The sequence below is a fragment of the Grampus griseus genome, assembly GCF_964374135.1.
Source record: "Grampus griseus genome assembly, chromosome: 3".
NCBI classification, from domain to species: Eukaryota; Metazoa; Chordata; class Mammalia; order Artiodactyla; family Delphinidae; genus Grampus; species Grampus griseus.
The window spans coordinates 65,949,222-65,960,860 of record NC_139019.1 but is presented as its reverse complement, the minus strand read 5'-3'; the positions used below and the strand labels follow the sequence as shown (position 1 = coordinate 65,960,860).

The 11,639-nt window shown below is 34.6% G+C and overlaps 1 protein-coding gene across 3 annotated transcripts in view; it reads right to left on the bottom strand.

Annotated features, from left to right (window-relative positions):
* Positions 1 to 474: 474 nt before the first annotated feature.
* The window catches only part of VCAN (versican), a gene marked incomplete at its 5' end in the record, with an annotated part of 102,217 nt that continues 91,052 nt past the window's right edge, over positions 475 to 11,639 (bottom strand). For all 3 annotated transcript variants that reach the window (XM_082650878.1, XM_082650877.1, XM_082650875.1), the window contains 3 exons: positions 475 to 2,403; positions 2,550 to 2,732; positions 8,066 to 8,210. In XM_082650878.1, coding sequence (XP_082507004.1) covers positions 2,276 to 2,403; positions 2,550 to 2,732; positions 8,066 to 8,210 — 456 coding nt within the window. In that variant the 3' untranslated portion in view covers positions 475 to 2,275. The remainder of the gene's footprint in view (positions 2,404 to 2,549; positions 2,733 to 8,065; positions 8,211 to 11,639) is intronic.

Sequence of the window (11,639 nt, the reverse complement as noted above, 5' to 3'; positions counted from 1 at the left end):
ATTATGCAGGTTCTGGAGATTACCTGCATCTACTACAAACAAGCTATCTAACTTGGGACAAATGACTTGAATTCTCTATGCTTGATCCCTCATCAATCAGACATTAACAGCCTCTCTCTTAGGCTTGTTGGGAGATGATATACATAAAACACTTGGCCTGGTTAATAGGAAGAATTCTGTAAGTGTGACCTATCACTTTTCCTATTGCATGTGTCCTTCATGTTTGAGATTAATGCCTCAGAATGTATATGTAAACATTATCAGAATTACTATCTCAATTTTTGCAGGGACATTTATAATCACCTCTCTGCTAGCCATAAAATCATTTCATCCAAGCCAGCAGCTTGTACTTCATGATAGATCTAGAATGTAAAAATGTTCGTGCACATTAGGGTTTAAAGTTGTAAATAACCAGACCAGTCACAGTATAGTAAAAGAAGGATTTTAGGTTTCTTTGGCGAAACAAAAGCAGGTATAAAAAGTTACAAAGGTTTTAGATTTTCATTCACAAAAAAAAAAAAAAACAGTCATTCACATTTTACACTATACACGGTATAATATAAATACAGGAACGTATTATGTGCATTGTAATGAAAGAGGAAAAGTTAAAACCTAATAGGTAGACACAGAGTTGTTCTGTGCTCTAGAACACCCAAAGGTGGATCACATTTAACGCGGCAACCAAGGGAACTTGCCTAAAGACTGTATGATTGTGGCTACTGTGGTTCCTTCTAAGTCAAAAGAGGTTCTGTGAAAAAGAATCCATGTTGGGTCTGCTCTTCGTCTATTTGCATTTTATTTGTTGTCTTCTCCAGATCATTCTAACTAAAATTAGGGAAAGACTCCTAAATGCTTTCTTCCCATTACAGGGTTTTCTTTAAACATTAAATTAAGTGGATAATGATTCAGAGTCATCTTCAGCAGTCATTTTATTCAAATTAAGGGGAGAAAACAGAGTGGGAAGAGATAGGGAGAAATTTTAACACATACACTCCACCTAACAGGAAGCAACGCCCACACTATGTCTACATATATGCTCCTTGCTTAGAATGGGCAAACGTCATTTGCTGAAAGCTATACACTTTTCCACTCTTTTTATAATAAACACTTGATGCATTCTATCCATCACATTATTTCATCAGGGACAGAGTACCTAGATTATATTGTTCCAAACTGTGTGAGGGAAGTATAAAGGCTAACACTGAAAAATAACTAACATACTATGTCAATGTTCAGGTTTGGGGTAAAATAACATCCAATAAATTAAATCAGTATGGCTTACTTCATTTATTTATGTATGCTTCACAGCTGCAGCATTCATACATGAACATTCAAAACTTTATAAAAGATTAAAATGGTTATATATACAAAATTTCTTTCTTTGAATGTGTGTTGTTTTAACAAACCCCCTCCCTCCAGAGCCCTAGGTCTATATCCATTTGAAATGTTGTTGATCTGTAATCTTGCAAGTTAGTGTTATAAAAAGCCATTAAAAAGGAGACCCAGTTGAGTTAATAATTAGCACTTTGACCCCTAAAAAATGCTCCTAGTCATAGAAAAGTCCTCCGTTCAGGCCTTTCTTGTAAGTGAAGAAAAAGGAATGCAGCAAAAAAAGAGTTCCACATTGCAGTCTCTAGTTCCGTTGGGATCCCATTAGCCAGCCAGGTTTCAGCATCACATGGAAGCCGGTTGTACCTAGGGCTGAAATGGTGCAGTGACCTACAAAACTTTGTGTTTGTTAATTGTCCAGGAAAAGCCATCCTCCATCTTGCTGACAAAGGGCAAGGGAAACCATTTCCAGCCTAAACAAACTACCAAAAGCAGCCGAACAAATGATTAAAGACCTGTAAGGCTCCATAATCATCATTAAATATGCCCGAACTCAGTGTGACTTTTTATTTTATATACAGGATTAAAATCAACATTAAATCATCTTATTTACATTGCCATTGGTGCTGAAATGGAGCTTTTTAAATAGTACAGTAGGCTGGTATACATTATAAAATGGTCTGCACTGGAGGCAAATAGAAAACTAAAGAAATTAGATAGTCTGGAAATGGTTACATTCTGCCCTTATTTTCTTTCCTTTTGTTTGCTTTCTTTTTGAATGCCAATACTTTCATTTAAAATGTTTTCGAGCACAGCAACCCAAAATGACTGGACGGTGGTCCAAAAATCCAAACCAACTGATAATACTTCTCGAGGTGATAGGAAAGGCACAGGAAGTTAGGACTTTGGCTGAAATGATGAAAACACATGTTCGCCATTTTAGGGATCAGCGCCTTGATTCTTGCCACCTCCTGCTCCAACGGTGATCATGTTTTGATGTATTTATTGAATTGTCCTTTGCTGATGAGGAATTTTTAAAGTATTTCTTAGAATAAGTCCTTTGGTATGCAGATGCTACATGGAAGGAAAGAAGGAAAGAAAAGAAAACACAACAATATTACTTGCTCCATACCCTAAACTACCAATACCGTAGCCGTAAAATGAGGGTGTCTAGTAGTTGTTATAGCATGGTTGTCCATTCTTTCTAAAGGACCACTTACGGTTCAGGCAGGTAATTTTAGGCATAGCCCATCTTCCATTTCCTAGGCAACGGATGGTTGGAAGGTGGCGTTGAATGAAACCATCTTTGCAGTGATATCTAATCAGGGAGTTGATTTCATAACGAGGTTTCATCTTTCCAAAGGTCTTGGCATTTTCTACAACAGGGGGCTGGCCGCAAGCAACTAAAGAAAAGTAAATTGGGTTATTTCCAAATAATCTAAGTATTTCTATTGGCATGAGTTTCTCTTTTTTTTTCTCTTTCCTTCTTTATTATACCCAATCAAGCACCTTCAGCAGTCATTTAGATTAAGAAATTGAAAATTTTCAAGACAAAACTAAACAGTAAGCTTCTGGGCCTAGTTTGAATCTCAGATTCTGTACCTTGAATTGTGCTTTTTTTTTTTTTTTTTTAAAAAAGAACCATAGGGCATATGGTCATACATTCACCTGTCCATTTGGAGGTGCTACTTTTCCGAAAAAAATTCTAAATTAAAAGGAATTTGGAATTTCCTGTCTCATGCCACCATGTGGCCTGTTGATGTTGTCTTTACCACCATCCCGATGTTTTTATTTATTACCCACCTTCACTTCAAATAAGATTTGTAATAATTAACTATTATTGTCACTTCCCCGAAAAAAACTTACAATCTATAATAACATCATAGCTTCAAAATGTGGACAAAATATGTCCAAAATATGGATAAAATATGGACCCTTCAGTATAAATAAAATATCTCCAGGTTCAATTATGTTTATTTGCTCTTTTCTGTCTTCTGTACAGAGACAGGAAGCAAGTCAGGACATAGTATTCATGCTTCAATTTCGTAATTACCTTATAAATATAAATTTCAACTCTTAAGCAGGGTAAGTAAAGGTAAATCGTGGAATATATAACCATCATTTTTAACCCACAATAAAAAATTCTGTATATCAACAAACTTAGTGATGGTAGAAATAGTAAAAAGGAAATAGTAGTAAAAGAAACCTCACAATTTTGAAATTCAAGAAGCTGGGAAAATTGGTTCAACTGAATTTGTATTAATTTGTAATTTTATTCAATATTAGTGTACTTGTTTTAAATGATATATTTTAAAAATTAACTTTTATTAAGTGATTGTGTTTTGCTATATATCTCTAATAAAAATATAACTTAACTTCAATATAATTTCCCTAAATGACATTTCCTATCAATAGTTTACTTTAAGAATGCCATCATGAGGCCCACCTGATAAGCATGTCATATTCTCTCATGAAATAATGCAAATCTTCAGTGGGAGGATGATTACCAGAAACCTTGGTACCAAGATGTTTGGATGTCAAAAGTTCACGAATATTAAATTTATTTACATATTCAAAAGACTGTTTATAACCATATTCTTTTGAAATGACAAATGTAGGTTTAACTTAAATATTTAGTTCCTTTAATTTACTTCTGCCTGACAGAACAGCTTAGAATGTATTGACCCATAGCAAACAAAACTGTCTTTAATGAAACACAATCCAAGCATATATTTTTGTTCACATAAGAAATTGTCATTCAGATAGACATAACCTAAAAATAGATTATAAAGTCCTACTATCTATAACTAAGAAATCAGAAACGTTTGTGTATGTATTTGATTTTTACAAATTCCTAGAAGATAAACTGAGATTTCTATAATAATATGTCATTTTCAATTAATAATCTACACTATGTATATAGTTCAATGAAAACCCGCATCTGGATACCTACACTTCTTTTATTGTAATATGGAAAGTCTATACTAGGGTCCAGATACTAGCGAGTATCAGATAGAATGAGATGGAAGTGATACGGAAGGTTAAAAATTATCAATTAGATAAATCATTATACTTGATTCTGACTAATTAAAAGTTGTCTTTAAATTTGAGAAGAAAGCAATATACAGATTTCTTCCAAAACTATAAATGAAGACTTATTATAAAGTTAAAATAATTCAGGGAGTGTGGTACTGGCAAGGACAGGCAAACAGACCAGAAATAGATCCACATATATATGCTTGATATTTGACGGAAGCAACATGGCAGAGCAGTGGGGAGAAGGTAGTTTTTTCACTTGGACAATTGGGTATTCATATGGAAAAAAATATGTATTTGGTTCCCTACCTCAGAGAATCCATGGGAGATCAATTCTAGATGGTTTAAATATATAAATGTAAAAGACAAACTATAAAACATTTAAAAACAACATAGGATGGCTTTCTGACTTTAGGATAGGTAAAGATTTCTTAAGACACAAAAAGGTTTAAACCATAAAGGAAAATTCAACAAAATGAAGAACTCTGTTCATTAAAAAATGCCATGGGGAAAGACAAGCTACAAACTGGGAGTAGATATTTGCAACATATAATTGTCAAGGGATTAATAACCAGGACATTTAAAAAAACTCTCACAAATCAATATATAAAAGAGAAGCAATCAAGTTTTAAAAATACACAATAGACATGAACAGAAACCTTACAAAAGAAGAGCTATAAATAAAAGTATATGAAAAGATATCCAGGGAGAAGTATCCAAGACAACGCAAATTAAATCACAAGAGGTAACATTTTATACCCACCAGATTGGCAAAAATTTCAAAGTCCGTTAATATCAAATGTTGGAGAAGATGTGGAGTAATGGAACCTTTCACACATTGCTGGTGGGAGTGACAATTGGTACAACCACTTTGGAAAATAATTTGGCATTTTCTAGTGAATTTGATAGTACCTGTATCCTATGACTCTGCACTTCACTCCTGGAAAAACACCCTATGGAAACTTGCAGAGATCTACCACAAACAAGTTCAAGAATATTCGTAGAAACATTGTTTATAATAGTGAAAACACTGAATGTAACCCAAATGTCCACTGGCAGGAGAACTGATAAATAAGATGTTATATAGTCATATACTGTAATACTACACAGCAGCCAAAATGAAGAAATACAGCTACATGCATCAACATGGATAAATCTCACAAACATAATGCTGAACAAAAAAAGCAATGCACAAAATACAAACAGTATGATTCTACTTAAAGTTCAAAAGTGTACAAAACTAAACAATTTGTTTACAGATACAAGCATATGTGATAATTCTAAAGAGAAAAGAAAGGGAATTAAGTCATTATCTATGGCTGGATTGGGGAATTAAATGGATGGGATTGGAAGGAACCTGCAGGATGCCCCAAAGATGTGTAGATAGTATGCAATGAGGTGGTGTTTTTTTTTTTTTTAAAAAGTCTTTTATATATAATATAATCCTCCTTTGCAAGTATTTAATTAAAACGACCTAGGTCTGTATGTTTAAAGATGTCTAAAATATCTGAAAGGAAAAATAAGTGTCATTTATAAAAGTCTTCAGACATTTATAAAATTCGTAACATTCCCCAGAGTACTGATTAACAAAGAATTAAGTCTACACAAATAAAAATCAGACAGTAGGGAGATAAAATATATGAATCATTTTGTTTTGTTTTATTTTTCTCCTTTAATGAGGTAGACCTAATGTTTTGTAAATCTTTCCCCATTGGTAAATGTCTACCATGATGTTACTGTTGTGAGACCTTTAGATAAGGCAGTGGTTCTCAACCTGGGGCAGTTTTCCTCCTCTCCCTCCTTTCCCAGGGATAGTTGGTGATGGCTAGAGACATGGATGGTTGTCACAAAGCAAAGGAGGACGTGGAGTGGAGGAGAATGTTACTGGCATTCAGTGCATAGAGGGCAGAGATGATGCTAAACATTCTGCAATGCACAGGACAGCCCCAACAAGTAAGAACCGTCTGGCCTAAAACGTTAATAGTGCTGCTGCTAATAAACCCTGGCATAGGAAAAAGCAACACGGGAAATAAAAGAATGTTTGGATCACAAAATGAAAGCATGACTCCAGGGAACATTTGGAGATCTAAGAGGGCAAACACGACATTTGGATAAAGACAAACAGTTCTTTAAAGACTTCTTACACTAGAAACAGGGAAAAGAGCAAATAACTTGATTTGCTGTTTTCACAAGTTCCATCGCGTAAGTGTGGAAGTAACGTACATAGTCAGGAAAGCTGCTCACACATGAAAGATATTCAGAATAAATTCTGCTTTAGACAAGAGAATGGCAGAGTATAGTAGTCATGGATAACAGCTAAGTTTCATCTCAGCTTTGTGTATCTTACTGTTCTCTTTCTTTTGATAGAATTTCTCTAGTGGTGTTTGTCTTTCCTAAAATATCTGTAGAGTGTATTTTTAGTTTTATTATTTTTATATTCAAAAATAAGTCAAATGGATTTTGCATTTTGCATTTGTACTTTGTATGTTTAATTGAGGTGGGTAAAATCTGGGTATAGAGATTAAATACTCATGTTCTAACACCATTATCAATTGCAAATAGGTTTATAAATTTTTATGGAATTCCTATTTTTTAAAGGAAGAAGTCTATACAGTGTGCCTTAGAATTCAAACATATTGGTCAATGATAAACACTTTCAAAAATCAGCTTTCTTACTTTTATCTGTTTAATATCAACTAAGCAATTCTCATTATATTATTAACTTATAAACATATTATAAATGTTTTTATTGTATCATATTTTGAAGGTTTTCAACAATAGATATAGGGATGGCATTTTTGTTCTATGGTTTATGTGTACAGATGGAGCTTCTAAGGGAATGAGTGAAAAACTCAAATGTCTATAAAGACCAGGAACTTAACCAAAAAGGAGGAAAGGTCTGAATGAGGACTGCAATGAATTGGAGACAACAGTCCTACCAAGGGAGGGTGGTAGTTTTCAGCTGCAGTATTTAAACCATTGATAAATGTGAACATGGGCCAGAGGGCACCAGGTGTTCTTTTTTTTTTAAGTAAAAACTTCACATTATTTTATGATACATACCAGTTTTTTATTGTCGACAACTAATTAAAAATTTTTTTGTTTCTTTAAATTATTTATTTATTTATTCTACAACTAATTTTTTTTTTTTTTTTTTAATGCTCTCCTCATCAAAATAAACAGGTTTATAGGCCCTTGGGCTGGCAATTGTTTTTCTTAAAAATACTGCCAGGTAGTTTTTCTACATAAATGCTACATTGTTATCTTAAGCACTTGAAATCTAAGGTGAACACATTACTGAAAACAAACTTTTCAATTATATTGAAAAAGTAAACCATTCCAGAGCAATAAGAGATGCCACATGTGACATCCAGCTTATGTCTTAATGACATTTGGGCTTCCCTGTTGGCGCAGTGGTTGAGAGTCCGCCTGCCGATGCAGGGGACACGGGTTCGTGCCCTGGTCCGGGAGGATCCCACATGCCGCGGAGCGGCTGGGCCCGTGAGCCATGGCCGCTGAGCCTGCGCGTCCGGAGCCTGTGCTCCGCAACGGGAGAGGCCACAACACTGAGAGGCCCGCGTACCGCGCAAAAAAAAAAAAAAAAAAAAAAAGACCACAAAGAATGACATTTATTCTTCCTGAATTTACTTGATAATTGAAATGCAGATTAAGTATACATTATTAATGGAGTAATCATTACCTGTTCCTTTCTTGCAGGTATAGGTGAGATGGTAATTGCAGGGAACATCATTCCACTGGCCATTCTCATGCCATATAATTACAACACAGTCTTCTCCAGCAGAAAAGAAACTATCTGGCTGATTGGGCCTCCAGTTCTCATATTGCTGTAAAAATGGAGGGAGAAGATAACTATTGACAGTCAAAGAGAAGCATATTATAAAAGCGACAGTGTCATTACTGCACGATTAAATTAGAAGGGACTCAACAATTTCTGTTGAACCATCTAGCTGAAATAATTCTGGTGGTAAAGAAAAAGATTTTTACACTCTGAGTGGAAAATGTATATATCTCAAAGTCTCTCTTCAACAAATATATATATTTTTTCCTTTGGCGATGAGATATATATCTAAGGAATCAATGCTCAATTTAAGAATTTTCACCATGTCATTATTATTAATTGTAACAGCATTAATGGAAGTGGAACAACTAGAGAAAAAAATTCATAATCTCGTCACTCTATCTGTCATGTTTTCTTCCAAACCTTATGTGCACATATAATTTTATGTAGAGGTGATTATAGTGCAATAAAATGGTCATTCCTTCTTTTATATTTTTACCACTATAAAGTACCTTTGTCTTATTGAATGTAATTGTTTTCATCCAAATTCTTTGCTAAATTGATATATTTGCTATATTTATTTTTCTGTTTACCCGATATACCTATGCCCATCATTTTATATTCAACCTTTCTGAGTAATTCTATTTTAGATATGATTCTTATGTGCACCATTCAGTTGTGTTTTGCTTTATGATCTAATCTGGAAGTTGTTTTAATAGGAACATTTATCACATTTATGCATATTAATATACAAGATAATGCTTTAAAAATGTCTTACTATAAATATATGTTTGCTTTTCTTTAATGTGTGTTCAGATAATTAAAAGGAATTTTATTGACCTGATGTTTTCCTACTGGTTACCTTTATATCTACATCTTTAGATGATACCTTTTGATTCCCTAGTTTGAGCAATGAGATTTAACCAGAAATATCTTTTGCCTTCCATCACAGTAATACATGTCTTTTATTCAGCACCAGTAATGAATGAAGCCCTCTTCTGGTACTTGGTATGCATTATCTCTTACAGTAATCCAGCAAGACTGGGAATAACTTGAAACTTAGCAATGTTAAACACCCAGGACTTTTAGGTTTACATTCAAATTTTTGTTGCCTTAAAATGTGACCTCCATATCAACCAATAATTATATGAAAAACATAGTCCTTATGCCTATTCAAAAATAACAAACTTTAGTGGAATGAAAATAATATTGGACCATAAATAAGAGAGAAGCTTTCTAGCCTCCGGTCTCTTAATTAGAATGTGATATGGGACATGTTTGTTCATTGTCTCTCTGGCTCAACTTGGGTATCGCTTTCCCAATATGCTTTGCCTACTGTCAAGTTTAAATCACATCTAATGCTGACCAGACTGGTGGAGACAAATTTCCTTCATATGAAAGAAATACGTATTCAGATTTATGTGACAATGGCAAATGTGACTGTTTCTTCTGGGCCTACAGATCTATTAGTCTTTCCTTGAATTAAATTTAAAATAAGTCTGTGTGTAAAAACAAACTTATGGTCACCAAGGGGGAAAGGGGGAGGAGGGATAAATTGGGAGGTTGGGATTGACATATACACACTACTATATGTAAAATAGATAACTAATAAGGACCTACTGTATAGCACAGGGAACCCTACTCAATACTCTGTAATGACCTATATAGGAAAAGAAACTAAAAGAGTGGATACATGTGTATGTATAACTTATTCACTTTGCTGTACACCTGAAACTAACACAACATTGTAAATCAACTATACTCCAATAAAAATAAAAAAAAAAAAAAAGAACCAAGGGGGGGAAAAATGAGTCTGTGGTTGAAACAGTGAGTTAAGAGATTTTATTTGAAAAAGACAGAGTCAGAGAAGAAAGAACTGTATATGAGTTAAGGCAATTGTTTCCAATTCAGAGCACGCCAAAAAACAGTCCTGCTAGTTACTCCCAAAAGCACCATGGTTATCTTTATGTCTTTTAAAAATGTATAATAAATATACTAGAGAATGGCTCTAATGTTTCTTTCTTCTCAGAAAATAATGCGGTTTTTAAAGCTTTAAAATATGGTAAAAACCTAGATCTTTGATAAAATAATTTGTGAGAAGAAGACCTTAAGTTTGAAAACCTGAGGATTAAGAGACCTTCTACTTTTCCTTCAATCTCTTTGCTTAGCTTTGCTTTGAAATACACCTCAATCATGCCAAAATTAAGATAGGACACAAGAGACCTCTGCTATGTAAAGAAGAGTCTCTGAAAAGTGATAAAACTTCAAAGAACCAAGGGAAGCTTAATTAAGACTTTTTTTCCAAAACACAGAATTAAGGGTGTTTTTATTTCTCTGGTGGAAATCCAGAAATTATATGGATTTAAATTCAACTCTAGTAGCCTGAATGGTACCACTGAGCTACCCCCTAGGTGGCCCTGGGAAAGATGCTCAGAGGACCGTACTCACCAAAGCACTCTGTCTGGCAGGTCTTCCTACGACTGGGAACTGACATTTGATCTGACCTGGGTTTCTAATTATTTCTTTATTTTCCTTTTCTTTGCTTATTTCCCTTTCCTTACCATCTCTTACCCTCCACCCACCAAGTCTTATTTTTTGCCTTTTTTTTTTTTTTCGGCTACCCTCCTTTAATAGATAACAGAAAAGGAAATGGAGTAACAATGCAGATATAAAGGTCACATTCAGCCTGCTGCCGCTGTATGACTAAGCTGTCTTTAACAGATGAATTAAAGCAGGATAAAATTAAAAATTAAATTAATAAAGAATAAGAATTCCTTAAAACTAACAAAGATCTAAATTGAATACTTTTTATGGTGAAAGAGCCCAGAGTTCCTCATATACTTAATTTGGATTTTGGAGCTCAATACTTTCTAGTTTACTATCTAACTAACCTCTTTCAGGAAACCAGTGAATGTCCTCAAAGGTGGAAAATTTTCCAGCATCCCAATACCATGTGTAAACTGTGCAGTGCTCCCCTTTCCTTGGCCTTACCACACTATTCATCTCCCTTATTTGCTTTATTTTTCTTCATAACACTTATTACCTTCTAATATCCTATGCATTTTACTTACTTAATATATTTTTTCTCCTTAGTAGAGTGTGAGCTCATTGAGGACAGGGATTTTGGCTTCTTTTGTTTACTCCTGTATCCTCAGTGCCAGGAGCTATGCCTGGCACATAGTGGTGTTGTTTAATAAATAATTTCATATTTAGAAATAATGAACCCCAGAGTGTGCTGCGCTCCTCCCTATCCATACTTGCCCCTGATCGAAGATGTTGTTTGCTGCTGGCAAACAGCAAGCAAGACAATCACAAAGTCAGCAGAAGTAAATAACCGGTCTGGAAAACAGTTGGCAATACATACCAAGAGCCTTAAAAAGTTCCTACCCTTGGGCTTCCGTGGTGGCGCAGTGGTTGAGAGTCCGCCTGCCGATGCAGGGGACACGGGTTTTTGCCCCGGTCCGGGAGGATCCCA